The sequence below is a fragment of the Sus scrofa genome, chromosome 17 (assembly GCF_000003025.6).
Source record: "Sus scrofa isolate TJ Tabasco breed Duroc chromosome 17, Sscrofa11.1, whole genome shotgun sequence".
Lineage (NCBI taxonomy): Eukaryota > Metazoa > Chordata > Mammalia > Artiodactyla > Suidae > Sus > Sus scrofa.
Window position 1 is genome coordinate 11,001,361 of NC_010459.5, and position 17,152 is coordinate 11,018,512.

The 17,152-nt window shown below is 43.3% G+C and overlaps 1 protein-coding gene across 1 annotated transcript in view; it reads right to left on the minus strand.

The window, feature by feature from the left end:
• The window catches only part of KAT6A (lysine acetyltransferase 6A), a 107,157-nt gene continuing 91,462 nt past the window's right edge, over positions 1,458–17,152 (minus strand). The window contains 8 exon segments of the mRNA XM_021078038.1: positions 1,458–5,107; positions 5,110–5,220; positions 5,223–6,797; positions 9,254–9,563; positions 13,234–13,271; positions 13,274–13,856; positions 15,275–15,482; positions 16,163–16,394. Coding sequence (XP_020933697.1) covers positions 4,173–5,107; positions 5,110–5,220; positions 5,223–6,797; positions 9,254–9,563; positions 13,234–13,271; positions 13,274–13,856; positions 15,275–15,482; positions 16,163–16,394 — 3,992 coding nt within the window. The 3' untranslated portion in view covers positions 1,458–4,172.

A 17,152-nucleotide genomic window follows, 5' to 3' on the forward strand; every position in this document is an offset into this window, starting at 1 on the left:
CTGGGATGCTCAGAGAGGCCGTGTAGGAACATGATTCCTTGAACCCTGGTTATTGAAAGCTTGGCAGTAGATCCTGAAGTTGATAGACCAGGGCTCTCAGCAGTACATACAGCAATCGTGTGTGCTGCGCCTTCTTCCCACACCTGCCTTCTCTGAGAGTGAAAAGGCCACGTGGCGGACAATGAAGAAAGGAGAGTACCTTGTCACTCACAACCCTCGTGAGTTGGCTGTAAAGGAAATTATTTGTTATTTTGGGGGGGTTTTGTTTGTTTTGCCTTTCAGGGCCGCACCCTCTGCATATGAAGGTTCCCAGTTTAGGGGTGAAATCGGAGCTGCAGCTGCTGGCCTACACCACAGCCACAGCAGTGCCAGATCTGAGCCGAGTCTGCCACCTATGCTGCAGCTTGCAGATCCTTAACCGAGTGAGGCCAGGTAGGGAACAAACCCGCATCCTCATGGGTTCTTTTCTTAACCCACAGAGCCACAACAGAAACTCCCTGGAATTATATTTTACATGTAATACACAGTGAGTGTTGTGAACACTTAAAAAAAAGACATCTTTAACAGTCTTTGGCCACACTGTCTCCTTTGTGGAAAAATCCTAACTATTGTATGTTGAATTCACTTAAAGCAGGTAGTAGTTTGCAGTAGCCAAGGCAGTATGTGTTTGAGACAGCTCAGTAATAACTGCATAGTGCGGTGACGTTCTTGGGTCCAAACTGTGGCTACTGAAGCAAGCAATCAAAGGAAACAAACCATCTATTTTCCAGAGATGGCATGACTATGTGGTGTAACACTTTAACGGCATGAGTTTTAGAACCAGTGTCTGCTGTGGATACTGCTCACGTGCACTTCCTAAATTCCTCGCCTAGTATGAAAGGGCAGCAGATCCAGTTAGGAGGGCATTCAAACAGGTACCTACCTACCTTACCTCCCTAACCAAGAAGCTGTCAATTTCCCAAAGCTAAATCTAATTCTGGAATCTCCCTTATATTCTAAACTCTTAATGATGAGAGGTGAACACAGTAACTCAAAGTATCAGAAAAGAGCATCAATGTTTAGGACCTGGATTTCTGGCAAACCTTCCTAGATTACATAATCAGGTCAAATGAGAGGAGAAAAAAAAAAGCACTGCTTTGTTCCAAACCTGGGAGCTACTTGTTGCTGCAACTCTTATTTCCCTTCTCTGACTGAAGGAACTACAATCCCTTTAAGTTTTCAAATGGGTTTCCCTAAAAAAATCCAAAGTGAGGTTATAATACCATTTTCTTGGCAAAACAGAAAACCATCTATTTTCTTGGCATTTAAACACATTTATGAATGAAAACTGATATCTCAAAGCAAAGGTCAAGAACTTATACTTGGCATATAAAGAGGAACATGAAATTGGTGTAGAAAAAGAATTGGGGAGTTTCAAATATTTGGAAGGAAGAAAAATTCCACATGCAAGACAGACATCCAAAATGGCTCAACATAATTTATTTTTTTTTATGTTAAAATGTACAGAGTTCTTTTGAAAGTACTTGCTAGAAAGGGGAAAAAAAAGTGATATTACATACAGGAGAGGAAGGAGACCAGCTGGCCCAGGAGCGCGTGACATGGAGAAATACAAAGGCATCTAGGCACCCCTTCCCCTTAGCTTACAAGTCACCATGAACAAAGTACAAAGAGGTTACAAAACAGGAAAAGCAAATATAAACAGACAGGAATAGACTTAGCTTCATTTGTACATGCGGCTTTTAGAGGCATCTGGAGCTCTATTCACACACTCTAGAGATCTCTTTAAAGAGAATTTTTATCTTTCTTAAAATAGTTTTTAATATTCTACAACAAAGATAAAAAATTTTAAAGATGGAATGAAATGAAAAAGCTCTTATTTTAAAAGGCATCAAAGTCACTAACAGTGAGTTTTTAAATTTCTTTTTTAGAAGATTACCCAAGTTATCTTGCTAAAAATACATTTTTTTTTAAACAGAAGTGAAAAAATGACAGGTACCAATATTACTGTGTTGGATAATTTCTTTTATAATATAGAAAAGAACATTTTCTCTACAATAGTTCTAAAGTCACAAAAAGGCTTGTGGAAAAGGGAGCTGCCCGATTGAATTTTTTTTTTTTTTTAAAGAAACAAAACCAAACACAATTGCAAACCAACAGAAACTGAATTCACGGCCCTCATTTCAACAGCTTCTCCTTCTGCCTTGACCCCCCCCTCCTCCCCATACACCTCCCTCCCGACCCCCCCACCCCCACCCCAACAGGAAGCAATGACAGAGCCGAAGAGTAGGCAGAGGCAGCACAGTGCACATTCTACACAGCGGACTGGGAACTGGAATCGTATATACAGAGAAACTGGGTCCTACACAGCCTTGCACATGCTCAGAATTGATAGCGGGAAGATGTGGGATTCTGCCTTTCTCTACCTAACACACTTAATTGAGAAAGTCAATTAAAGTGTATAAAAAAAAACCAACAAACCTGTGCATTTGAAAAAATTTAATGCCTAATTCGTACTTCAAAAATTTATCTATATAAAATGTACAAATAAAGGAGAGAGTTTAACGCTTACAGGTATTTCTTTAAGCAGTACTTCCCCCCTTTTGGATATTTGACTGCACATACCAAGTGGTATAATAGTTTCCATCTTCTAATGATGGAACATATTGTATATATATATACTTTTATATATATATATAATTTTTTTTTTTTACCTATCCCTGGAGCAAGTAACAAGAAGAAAATGGGCGAACTGGCTGCACAAGAGAAAAGAGAATGAAGTTGGGTGCAACATAGGAGCCTGCTAAAACCCTGCTGTCCAGATTTGCCCGACTATGCTGGTGGTTGGTTTATCCCTCTTCTCTTCAGCCCCTCACAGGGGCGGGGCTGGCGCACTCTGATTCACAGGGGATGAACTCGGGATCTCAAAGGACAAATGAAAACTAGAGGTACGTAAGTAGCTATAAAACTCACACCACGCTCTCCCTTAAGACACACACTCCGCGTCATCCCTTCCAGCACAAAGCGAACAATGTCAAAGGTTACTCAGGTGTTTCTCAGATCACTGACGTCATCCACCGACGCTTTACGTGAGAACGTGAGAGGCTGATCACTAGGGACTGCCGAGTTTCATCAGAGTCGAAGGCTCAAGAATCAAGACCCTTGGCATCTCGAAGTACATACTGAAAACAAGAGGCTGCGAGGAGTGTGTGCGTTATGGCTGATTCATCAGGTGTTAATAACAACAGAGGTTAATTTCCTCTTTCTGATTGTTAATTGACCATTTCTATTCCTCCAAGACCGGATTAGGATTGCAAACAGCTTTCCTCTGAGATTCTGCCGTTAAACTGAGACTTACAGTATTGTTTTTGTGTCTCTGAGTGCTGAGTGGGAGTAGTAAAAAAAAAAAAAAAAATTATATTACATTTAAGAAAAAACAAACATTTCAATGAAGTCCATCTACAAAGAAACATTCTTGGGGAAAGGTTTCAAGAGGTGTGTGTGTGTGTGTGTGTGTGTGTGTTTATGCTTGTGTAGGGAGTGGAGGGGATTTTAAGAGGAGAAGCATTTTCCTGCCTCACTTTATTAATAATAATAATAATAATATTAACAATAATAATAAGTTTAAGGAGCTTGGGTGTTCTCCATGTCCCCGTCCGAGTCTCCCATAAGTGCCTCCTGCTGGAATGAAGTAGGGAATGAAAGGCTGGGTTTGGAGGAAAGGGTCTGGCTAACCCTCGAGATGTATACAGAACATTTAAAAATGACAACATTGGGAGCTGCAAACAGTGAGGGGAAACATACATCTTAAAATAAAATAAAGATAATTCGCTTTTACACAAATTCTGTCCATGTGGTATGTAAAGAAAGTAAGGCTCTTTTTTAATTATGAAAAGATTTTTGTGCATGTTTCCCCTATTCCCCAAATCCATTTTTAGATGAGTTCTACTGTAAAATGTTCAAGATTGTGAAGAAAACCAAAACCCAGAACAAAACAAACCCCCCAAAAAAGAGAAGACCAGATTTTCTAAAAAATAAAATAAACCAAAGAAAAATTTCTCTAAATCTACAGCAATATTTTAACTGGAAAAAAGGTCCATTTTTCTCTGGTTTGTCAGTATAAAAGGTTCCTTTATTTATATATATTTAAGTTTTTCACCCTAAGTCCGCCTTGCTCATCTTCTCATGTAAGGTCCGTTGAGTGACTGCTTGGGCACGCCAGCAGCGTTCATGTAGCTGTGATGGGAGGGGCCAGTGTACATCATGTTTCCATGAGGGTTTGGCTGCATAGGCTGCTGGGTATAGGCCTGGCTCCCCATCATCCCCATCTGCATCTGCATAGGATACTGTGCTGTCTGGTTCATGTAGGCAGGGTTACTATGGTAACTGCTGTTCATCATGGGCTGTGTCATTCGATAGCTGTTCATGGCGTTCAAGGTGTTCATATTCATGGAATTGACATTATAGGCAGGGGTTGGCATTAAGTTAACCCCCATGTTCATACCACGCTGAACGGCCAATGCACGGGGGCCGGCCTGCATGGCAACTGCGGGCGGGCTGCGGCCATACAGCTGCTGCTGGTGAGCCGCTGCGGAGGGCAGGGGCGCGGACTTGGAGCGTATGGAGATGTGCCCCTTGACTGGCATCTGTCCTTGCAACCTCTGAGTGTGGGGAATGCCGATGTTGGTGGCAGACATGTTGCACTGCAGCAGAGGGGACGTGAGGTTCATGGTGGTGGAGGCCAAGTTCGGGGGCGGCGTCATGGTGGCTTGTGCTTGAGGAGTCCCAGCTAAAGGGTGAGACGGAGCCAGCTGAGCCAATCCTGTGTTGGACAGAGAAACACTGGTTGCATAGGAAGTCACAGCAGGAGAATGGCTATAAGGCATGGCATGGGGGTCCATAATGGTGTTAGTCAGCTGCTGCAACTTGGCGAGACTGAAGGTGGCTGACGGCTGGGAGTAGCTGCCAGCACCGAAGTCCCCCGGGATCCTCTCGTAGATGCTGATGTTCCCCGCACTTCCGGACTCTGGGATCTCCATGATCATGGGTGCCGGAGTGAAACTGTTGTTCATGCTGCACTGGGACAGAGGGGGCTGCTGCTGGGGTGGGGTGGGGGCGGGGGCTGCTGGGGCTGCGGGGGCGGGGGCTGGGGCGGAGGCTGTGGCGCTGGCGGGGGCGGCGGCGGCTGTGGGGGTGGCTGGGGAGGGGGTGGCTGCTGGTTGCTGGGGGCCTCTCCACCACACAGCTCTGGGGCGACTTGATGCTGCAGTTGGCGGCGGGCTGGACGCCACTCTGCGGCATGAGGCTGCAGCTCCCGCCCATGCCGGCCATCTGCTGCGTGCCCACGCAGCTGCTCTGGGTGAGGCTGCTGGAGGACGCCAGCCCGCCGTAGGAACAGCTGCTCTGGGAGGAGCTGTTCCCACAGATGCTGCCGCCCATCGTGGAGTCGTAACTGCTGGGGTTCTCATAGTTTTCCGTGGTGCTCTCGATGCTGCCCAGGTCGCTGAAGCCGCTGTCCACCACCTGCTGAGAGTGGTCAGATACGGAAGGCACGTCCATCATGGGGCTGGTCTCCATGTTCTGCATGGAAGGTGCGGACAGGGACCCCTGCTCGGGGCTGATCTGGGTGTAGCTGCTCTCCAGGGCGGGCACGCTGGGGCTGCTGACCGAGCGCACCGACTGACTGGGGTGGGACTGGACGGAAGACAGCGGGCTGTTGTGCTCCGAGGCGTGGCAGTCTTCCACCAGGGACATCTGGGGGTCCTCATCGGCCTGGGTGTAGCTCTGCAGGGTCTGGCAGGCCGCCAGGGTCTCCTCGCAGTCGGGGTAGGCCCCCTCGTGCTCGCTGCTCTCCTCCTGGGTCAGAGACTGCACGGCCTGCACGGTTTCCAGATCCAGCTCGCTGTGAGCAATCTCTTCCTCCCCTTTCAACTCCATCAGCTCCTCCTTCGAGTGCGACTCTTCCTCGTGATCGTCCTCAGAGCCTGGCATGTGCTCCGACAGCACGGACGCCTCCTGGGACGTCTGCTCCTCCTCTGACTCCGGCTCTGTGTCATCTTTCTCCTTTGGGTTCTCCCTACTGCTCTGTACATTAGGATCTAAAAAAGAGCCCTGGCTGCCGGGCTCCTCTGTGACATCCTCCTGGGCTGGCTGCCCCTCTGGCTCCTCCTTCTTCGAGGACTCCGGGTGCCCATCATCTTCATCATCTGCATCGTGGTCTTCGCTCTGGTTGGTCTCAGCAGCTGCGTCCTCCTCCTCCTCCTGCTCACGCCGCTCCAGCTCCCGCGGCTCCTCCACCACCGGCCGCTGCTCTGCGGGGACCCGGGGCTTCTCCTCCTCCTCCCCTGCCTCGGGTTCCTTGGCTTCTGCCTCGGGGCTGCTGCTGTCCACCGGAGACCCCGCCCGGACACCACTGCTGGCTGTGTCCTCCTCCTCCCCATCCTCGCCATCCTCTGCTTCCGCCGGCAGCTCCTCCTCTTCCTTCCTTTCCTCAGTTAAAGGCAAGTCGTCTTTTGGTTCAACAGTTTCTTCATTCTCTTGAATTTTGGATTTACGTCCAGGTTTAGGAAGGGGGACAACGGGCTCAACAACGCATTCTTGAGCAGACACGGGCACCATCTCCCGACTCAACTTGAGTCCTGGCTTGCGACCAGGTCTCTTCTTCCAGTGCACTGGCTTGCGGCTCTTGCCTTTGGGCCACCCCTTCTTCTTTTTCATGGGCGTGGATGTATCTGGCTCCAGAGGAGAATCCTTCACATCACATTTTCTCAATAGAGATACTGGCTTTAGGATAGGAGTGTCTGCACAGGAGGGATTAAAAAAAAAAAAAAAAAGATTACAGGATCTTGTGAGATAACCCATACAAGAGAAATGAGTAATCATCCCAAACTCCTGATTATCTTCATTTTCAGGTTAAGAAAATCTCAGGAAAAACCTAATTACTGAGATCTTCTCAAGTCACATAATGGAACTGACAGAACAATGAAAGAATCCTACCCACTAACTAGTTCAAGGCAGTGCAAGTTTATCACTACCAACCGTATAGCTTTGGGAAGTTACTCTAAGATTCAGTTTCGTATCTAGAAAACGGAGATAAGCTTTACAAAGATGCATATACTAAACAGTCCTTATAGCTACTTCATGTATTTATTTATTTATGGCTGCACCCTGGGCATATGGAAGTACCCAGGCCAGGGACGGAATCTGAGCAGCTGCTGCAACCTACGCCTCAGCTGTTGTGGGATCCTTTAACCCACTGAGCCACCCAGGGACTGAATGCATGCCGCTGCAGCAACCCCTGCCACTGCAGTTGGTGCAGTTGGATTCTTTTTTTTTTTTAAGGGCTGTACCCACGGCATATGGAAGGTCCCAGGCTTGAGGTCGAATTGGAGCTGTAGCTGCCATCCTACATCACAGGCACAGCAATGCCAGATCCAAGCTGCATCTGCAACCTACACCACAGCTCACCGCAATGCCAGATCCTTAACCCACGGAGCAAGGCCAGGGACTGAACCTGTGTCCCCATGGATACTAGTTAGGTTTGTTACTGCTGGATTCTTAACCCACTGCACCACTGTGGGAACTCCCTTACAACTACTGTAGACAAGCTGTCTTTGCTGTTTAAATTACAAATCAGCTCATTGCTTTTTTTTTTTTTCTGTTCGCCATTTGTATTACTGCTCTGGGTTTCTTAGTTTCTACCAAAATCATTATTTCAGGTAATATCGTAAGCCAATGATTCTAGGCCACGACTGAACAATCCCACATTGTTCCCAACCAAAGTGTTTGTACAGGAATAGCTGCAAGGCATGTAGTCCTGGACAAATACTGACCTGAAGCAAAAGTTAAAGTACCAATGACAATGGTTTATCAGAAATAAATTTGATATCAGCATTATATTCTCATTAATTTTTTCTACTTCTAAAAACTGGAGTATCATATATATTCATATATGAATGAATATATGCACAGCATATAAAGTTCACCATTTTAACCATTTTTAGATACTACAGTTTGGTGTGGAATTAAGTACATTCACATTTCCCATTACTTTTTAAAGGGAAGAACACCAATGTAAGAATGGAATTTTGGGGAGTGCAGGGGGGAACCAGTGGGACTAAAAGGTATAGTTAGCAGTAATAACCTGAAAACAAAGGTAATGGCTACTTTAGAGAAAACTTTGTCCAACAGGAACTTAGAGATTATTTTAATCTGCAATGATCCAAGATAGAATTTTAATAAAGTGCCACATTTTTTACAATATCAATTTTTAGTTCTATATCTCAAAATGTAATTCTGGAAAATCATTCAGAATAAAGCAAAAAATTTATTCATCTTATCACTACATTAAAAGTACATAAAAATATAAGACTGGAGAAAATGCTAGATTTGAAATTGAATTTATTTTTAAAAGGAGAATAAAAGCTCAACTAGTTGGTACATAAAAGCTACAGATTTATGTACCAAGCAAAGCAAAGCAGCTCAGTTTGAGCCCATCAAGGCAATCACTGCAGACAGAGGCAGAGTGACACAGGGGCAAAAACTTCAGGCTAAGATGCGAATGACTAGTTTGAGACCCAAGTCATATATGAGCTCATTTTTTAATCTCTAAAGAGGAAATGACAAGGCTAATCACTGGATTTTTAGCTATGCCATAAAATTTAACTTATTTTTAGGTACAGTTACCTTTCATTAGAAATTTACTAATAAATATCTATTATACTACTAGCTAAGACATAATAGAAATATGATTCAGGAACAGATTTGAAGTGAGTCCAAACTGACATGTATCTGACCTTATTTAAGAACTACCTTCTAAGCACCTATTTATTTAACAATATTTACTGAGTGCCTCTTTTAAGCATTCAGCATACATAATTAGCAAAACACACTGTGTCTATAGACTGCACATTCTAGGAAAGGGTTATTAATTAGATATTTTCCTTATGCTAAGTCTAATCTACCCATTAACAAATGATTCAGATAACGGCTGAGAGAAAATTAGGCAAAAAAGAACAATTTCCTAACAGCAAGATATTTTCTACAGAGGCAAAAAAGGTTGTAAGTTGAAGGAGGAACTAGGAAAAAGCATTTTTATAAAAGGACAAAGAACTGAAAAAGAAAATGAGAATGAATACACTTCCTACAACTCTTTAGAAGCTACAAGCTGTCCTGCACATGCCCAGTGGGTCATGTCTGTCTTCAGCCCTTTCTGTTGCAAGAGAACTGCAATAAGCAACAGGTCTGTGAAACATACCATCAACATCGTCTGACTCTTCGTCATCGTCTTCATCTTTTGACTTCCTCTTAGAAGCAGATCGACACCTGAGAACATCTTGGGAGGACAAGCGACGGAAGTACCCTCTAGAGAAGAGCTCATTCTCATCCTCTTCCTCCTCCTCGTCAATCTCAAATGTGGGTTCTAACCTTGGCATCGGCCTTTCCGAGTCAGAGTCTTCAAAAGGCTCGTCTAATACCTCTGTGGTCTCAGAAATGGTCTCTGTGACCACACTGCTATTGTGGTGTTTGCGCTTTCGGACTCGCCTTCTTCGGTGAAGAATTGGTTTCTATTTAAAAGAGAAAGAAAGCATTTTATTGACAGTAATGAATGCTATCATTTCCACTAATAACACAATTAATAGTTTTTAAACCTAATAGGATTAACACATATAAAATGAGGATGCTGTTTGCCAAAAGACATTTTGAATGTTATTTCAAAATACTAGAGTAAGATACTATACCTAAAGTATCACAGACACAAATTATCACTGAATACAACTTTGTAAAAAAATAGAGACAGGCGCACCCAAAGAGCAGGTATTACTAACAGTTCCATTAATTTTAACACCCTAGGGAGCTGCTTATTTCAATACTGAAATGACACAGAGCCTAGTCCCTTAAATTCTCTTTCCACAAAAGAAAACAAAACAAAACAAAACAAAACAAAACAAAACAAAACACTTTGTCTCACAGCTCTACTGTGCAGGTCAGCAGAACCATTAGGAATGCTGTACACTGTTTTCAGGAGCTATCCACAAAGAGTCACAGAGCAGCGTGGGAATTCAGAGTCAGTACAGATTTCCTTGGTATTGGTGAGAATTTCAAAAGTAAAATAAATCTGTTATTGGAATTTGGCACATTAGACACAACTGTGTACTAGGGTTGATTTAACACCTTAGATCATATAATATTAGATATCACATCACCAAAACTGATCTACTTCAATCACCTCATTCTAGAGAGGCCAGAGAAGTTATAGGACCTGCTTTAAGGTCATATCCAGTCAGTATAGAAATGGCTGTAAAATAGCTTGACTCCGAGTCAAGTGAATTTTTTCAAAACTTCATGTCCGAGTATCTTATACATGATCTCACTGCCTATTATAATACTGTTTTTTTTTTTTTTTTTTTTTTCTTTTAAAGACCAAACCTGTGGGCTGGGAAATTCCTGGGCTAGGGGTCAAACCAGGGGTACAGCTGAGGCCTACGCCACAGCTACACCAACACCAGATCTGAGCCACATCGGAGATCTATGCCACAGCTTGTGGCAACACTGGATCCTTAACCCACTGAGTGAGGCCAGGGATCGAACCTGCATCCTCACAGACACTATGTCCAGTTCTTAACCTGCTGAGCCACAACAGGAACTCCCTATTGTCTTTTTACATGGGGAAATAGTATAATTTCATCTTATAAATAGACAATATAAGCCTAAGATTGCAAAGATATATTATTCATAGTTATATAAAGAATAGTAGAATTTTTCTCTACTTTAAATTTAGTAGTCCTTCTAGTTGAGAACACAATTTTCAAACTAGATTAAACATGGCCCTACTCTTTGAAGAAATGTCTGATTATAGGATTGGGGCATGATAAACACAACATGAACCTGGAATTTTTTTTTTTTTTTTTTTTTTGGTCTTTTTGCCTTTTCTAGGGCCACACAGGCACCAACTGGAGATTCCCAGGCTAGGGGTTCAATCGGAGCTGTAGCCACTGGCCTACACCACAGCCATAGCCACGCAAGATCCTTAACCCACTGAGCAAGGCCAGGGATCGAACCCGCAACCTCATGGTTCCTAGTCAGATTCGCTAATCACTGAGCCATGATGGGAACTCCTGGAATATTTTGTAGCACAAAAATGTAAGGAAGTACTCAAAACAAAACAACTTCACAATGATGAGGGTTTGCACATTGAGCAAAAGCAGAAAAAGCTCCTAATGGCTGAATCTGGAATAATTTGAGCAACAAATTAATAAATGAAGTGGCAGAACTTTGATTATAACTCAAAGTATAAAGTAAATATCTCTGAGCCCATACTAATATAAATAAATGCCTGAATAAATAAACAGATGAAGAAGAACAGATAAATCTCTTAAGCAGCATTCCAAATAATTAATACAGATATGCTGCTCTTAGGGAGTAGAATATAACTCCCCACATCTCAAGTGTGGCTGCGGGCAGTAACTTCTTTCCAAAGAGTACAGTACGGGAAAGGGTGTGGAAAAAAAGGAGTAACTCTACAGTGGAGGAAGCTGACAAACAACCAGAGCCAGATAAGTGAGGTTAACATAACAGTGAGAGGGCACACTGATGGCAAATCCCCTTGTAGTGGGTATATCGGTGAATACTGATGGCTTTTATGCTGCGATGACGGCACTTCACCTCTGTGGTCTTCTTTGCAAAACACATCACCCCTTCTAATATCCGGCTAGTACTCCTCAAAACTGCCAAGGCCATCAAAACCAAGGAGTGCCAGAAACTGTCATAGACAAGAGGGGCTTAAAGAGACATGATGACTAAATGTAATGGGTTGTGCTGGATGGGATCCTGAGGCAGAAGGAGAACACTGGGGAAAACTGAGGAAATCTGAATGAAGTATGAATTCTAGTTAATAATGTATCAGCGCTGGTTCACTATCTGTGACAAATGTACCATACCAAGGTAAAGGGCTAATAATAGGGGAAAATGGGTGTGGGGAACATAGGGACTTTTTGTACTTCCCTGCAATAAATCTATAAATCTGAAACTGTTCTAAAATGGAAAACTTTTTTTTTTAGGGCATTTCTCATTGTGGCTCAGTGGAAACGAATCTGACTAGTATTCATGAGGACGCAGTTTCAATCCCTGGCCTTGCTCAGTGGGTTAAGGATCTGGCGTTGCCGTGAGCTGTGGTTTAGGTCGCAGACTGAGCTCAGGTCTGGCGTTGCTGTGGCTGTGGCAAAAGCTCCGATTGGACCCCTAGCCTGGGAACCTCCATATGCCGCGGGAGTGGGAGCAGCCCAAGAAATGGCAAAAAGACAAAAAAAAAAAAAAAAAAAAAAAAAGAATGATTTCATTGCTTTAGATGAAAGCTGTCCCACTTCAGTCTGCTGGCCTGTAGCAATGTTTAAAGTTCACTCCACATCCTGGGATACTTCTGGTACACAATTTAATAGAATTTATTATTATAAATGCACATTTATTAATAATCTGACCATCATTCAGACTTTGCAAGATGATGCGATATAGTTTAGAAAATACTTTTACTTTTTTTCCTTTTTTTTTTTAGGGCCGCACCTGCAGCATATGGAAGTTCCCAGGCTAGGGGTCCAACCGGAGCTACAGCTGCCAGCCTATGCCACAGCCACAGCAATGCAGGATTGGGGCCGAGTCTGCGACCTACACCACAGCTCACCACGACGCCAGATTCTTAACTCTCTGAGCGAGGCCATGGATCAAACCTGCAACCTCGTGGTTCCTAGTCTGATTCACTTCCAAAGTGCCACAACAAGAACTCCAGAAAATACTTTTAAAACAAAGTCAAACCACAGGAGGGGTGAAGACGAGAGAGAGGGATGGGAGGAGAGAGTAATGCCCAAGTGAGAAGAAAGGCTCTGAGCTCCCAACACAGGGCACCGATACGCCCACTTTCTGTTCCACTTGTAATATCTTCCTCTCCTCTTCTAGGTGAAGATGAAACATTTCTCAGCTGTACATACTTTTAAAATCCCTAAAAAGTCATAACCTGAAATCATACCAGCAAGCTGAAAACAGTTTGTTGGCCTTGAGTGAGGTGATGACTTCTAAGTGAATTCCCGTGAACCCAGAGAAGTCAGTGCTCATTTCAAAGGCTCACTGGGAAGATCACAAGCTACAGAAGCTACCCTGAGGCCTGAGGCTGAAAAGCCAACACACTCAGAATCCCTGTGCTGATTCTGAGAGCTCAAGGAGCTCCAGGGCGGGAAGGGGGCTCACCTTCCGCTTCAGCGTGGGCTTGGTGAGGACTGGGGGGAGCTAGACCGAGGGCTCTCAGGCTCCTCCTCCTCACTGCTCTCGCTGCATTCCCGCATCAGGGCCCGGGCCCCATCCGCATCCCCGTAGCGCCCCTCGCCGAAGTGCCGGGGCAACCGGTCATGGCCTTCTGGCAGCCCACACTTCAGAGGCTCAGGGCTCTTCTTCAGGGGTCCTCGCCAGAGCTCAAGCCCCTCGCTGGGTCTTCTCTTGGGAGCATCCGGCTTCCCATCCTGGCTTGGCTGCTCCTGCGAGGCCACTGACTGCTCCTCCCCCTCCATGTACTGTTCCTGGGATGTTTCTGATTTTTCCTCACAGTCGCCATATTGTTCCTGAGGAGCTGATGCCTCTTCCAAGAGTAGTTTGGAATCCTTATCTCCAAAGTGTTCCTGGGTTTTTCTGTTTCTCCTCCCCCAGCGGCCTCTCCGAGGTGGCTGATTATTGGCAGGAAGACTGTCACGGGGAAGGACTTGTTTGTTCAAACGTGTGGAACTGGCTGGGGCTGTAACTTCTGGTTTCTTTTCACTTTCTACTGAAGAGTAAGAATCTTGTTCTTTGTTCTCACAAGATGCAGACTTCCCCACCACCTGATTTTAGAAAATAAAACCATGCTGGTTAATTTTCAGTCTCATTTGATTATATTTTCTATTCTACTGGGAGCTTGAGGTTTACAGATGCAAATTATTGCATTTAGAGTGGATAAGCAATGAGATTCTACTGTATAGCACAGGGAACAATTAGTCACTTGTGATGGAACATGATGGAGGATAATGTGAGAAAAAGAATGTGTACACATCTATGTATCTATTTCGCTCTACAGGAGAAAACTGACTGAACACTGTAAACCAACTATAATGGAAAAAATAAAAATCATTAAAAAGAATTTCCTATTCTGGCCTTTTAAATATTGATAAGAAAACAGAGCTTTAAAAAAGGTTATCAATGATTTAAGAGCTAACGTAAATACCTCTTACATGTTAGGCACTGTTTTAAATGCTTTATGGTTATTCATTGAACTTTCACAACACTTACATGAAGTACTATTATATCCCCATTTTACAAATGAGTTTATAACTGAGGCACAAAAAAGTTAAGTGACTTGTCTCAAGTCATGCAACAGCAAAAGAAGAAGCTGGGGTATGAAGGCAGATAGCCTGACCACGAGCTAGTGCTCCTGACCACTACGCAGTACCGTCCTCAGTAAACAAAGTGAACGTTATCGCCCTTATAATCCAAGAAGTGTTAAATGAGAGTCTGTGAAATTTCTCAGAAACAAAAATTTATAAACAGAGAGGGGATGGCTCCGGGGCACGGACTAGAGAAAGGGGTTGTTCAAAAAAATGAAAGAAAATTTCTGTAAATATTTTATTTTATTCTGAATATTTAATTTTATTTTGAAAATTAAATTACATTAAACGGAGGCATGTTTATCAAAGGAGGGCACAGATTTTTAAAGGATGAAAGCACTGCTTTAAAAAAAAGAACACAGAAAAGTATGCATCACATGAAGAAAAATACTGAAAACGATGCAATGTAGTACAGTGCCTCATTAACCCTTTAATGGCTAAAAACACTTGTGTACCCACTGAACTATTTAGTGCTCTATTAGAAAACATGCATATGTTCACATTATTTGCTTAATGTTTTAAGGAAAACGTACCTTCATTTTATTTTAAACAGTGGTCAGATTTAGATTCAATTCAGATTCTTCAATTACTATACAGCTTCAAATATAGCTGCTTATTGGCACTTGGATGAGAAATATTTACTCATAAGTAATACATTATAACAAATTGAAGGTTTCCTAATGATACAAGGCTTAAAAATATACAAATAAGTAAACAAAATCCAATCTTCCTGAGATTCCTATCACTGAAATAGACTTGGGAATTCTAATGTGAGCTCACTGTGCTGGTTTAAGATGGCAGTTTATGTACATCACAAATACTTATGAAAACCACAAGAGTGCTCCTCTATCACCACCAGGGACCACTCGTGCCCTTACACTCGGCTCCAGCTCCCCCTCCTGGCTCTGAGGTTCCTCCTGTTCCTCCTCCTCCTCCTCCTCCTCTTCCTCCTCTGAGACGACAGAGTTGGAGACTATGACAGGTGTCCAGCGCAAACATTCTGGATCTACGTCCACGGGCCGCAGATTCAGCTGAAGCTTTGCCATGTGATCCTGGATAAGTTTTTCCCGGCGGATAATCACAAATCTGAAACCAGAGAAAAGTTTATAGCGATCAAAGATGCACAAGGAGTACTAAATGACAACTATGGCCCTAGCCCCAGGAAGCCCTGGAGATGAGGACAAATGTTTCACAGAAAGCATGCCTAGGAGACGCCACCACTGAGGAGCACAGAAACCCCAAGCTGGACACACTTCACACTCCACCAGCGCAATAGCTGAGGCTGTTTCGGCCACTCAGTTTCCCGCCCTGAAGTTTCCCACCCCTGAAACTTCTGCTTCTCTCCTATACTCTTTTACTCTCCTAGCCCAGATGCCTCTTTCCTTTGTGACCTTTTCTGAACCACACTAGAAAAGGGGAACCTACCTTTCCTTTGATCTATATTCCATTTTGTCTCATTTGTATGGAAATTAACCACCGGTGTATTTTATCTGACATGGTCTCTATAGTTATTACTTCCTGTACTGTGAAAGAACTCCCAATAAATAAAGTAAAAATAAGAGATTCAGTAGCTTAGGTCCAAAAGTTAGAAGGAAGAAAAAAAAATTTTTTAAATATATACGGTCAACAATATAAAACACAGAAAGGAATATGATGGCTTAGGATCACGAAGTACACCACTTATACTAGTTTATGCTCCTTCATTGGTAATTTGGCTGCCAGATCTAATAATATTTGGAAGGTATGCAAATGGATGTGATACTCACTGGTCACTCCGAAAGTCCAGCATCCGCAGGTGGTGGAGTGTGGAAGTAATGTCTTGAGGGCAGATTCCAGTCAGCTTGCTTAGCTTCTTAATGCTGATTTGCTTGTCATTTTGGTGATAAAGGCACTCCAATATTACACTTTTCCAATAAGCCATGTAGGAAAGACGACCTAGATCGGATAATGGTTTCTCTGGAGACCCTGCTTGGCCTTCACGCTTTGATAACAAATAACCTAAAGAAACCCCCAAATCACAAATACGTCAGAAAGCCTATAAGAGAGTAGTTTACAAAAATAAGAATTTCTTCTTCCACAATCAATCCAAGTATTCTAGGCTATAATTTCAAAGGTAAATTCCTTCAAGAAAAAGAAAAAAATTGCAAAATCACTTGAAAATAAATTTGTAGGAAGATTCCATAGTTTGTATACATTGAACATTAAGTTAGTATTACTTTGTCTAAAGTTAATACAAATAACATCATTAAAATATCCAAACTGGTGGAAATTCCCGTGGGTGATGCAGCGGGTTAAGGATCCAGCATTGTAGCACCTGTGGTATGGGTTTGGTCTCTGGCCCGGGAACTTCTGCATGCTGTGGGTGTGGCCAAAAAAATTCCAACTGTTAAAAATAGGATTTCAGGAGTTCCCGTCATGGCACAGCAGAAACGAATCTAACTGGCATCCATGAGGAGACAGGTTCAATCCATGGCCTCACTCAGTGGATTAAGGATCCAGCATTGCCGTGAGCTGTGGTGTAGGCCAGCAGCTGCAGCTCCAATTGGACCTCTAGCCTGGGAACCTCCACATGCTGTAGGTGTGGCCAAAAAAAAAAAAAAAAAGACAAAAAAATATTGGGACTTCATACTAATAGGCCACAATGATAAGATCATGATGATAATGCTTTTTATTTAATATACAAAGGGGGAAACCACCCTTGCAATTTTATGTGGACCACTAGATGGCAACAGCTGTATATGAATTGCACAATACAA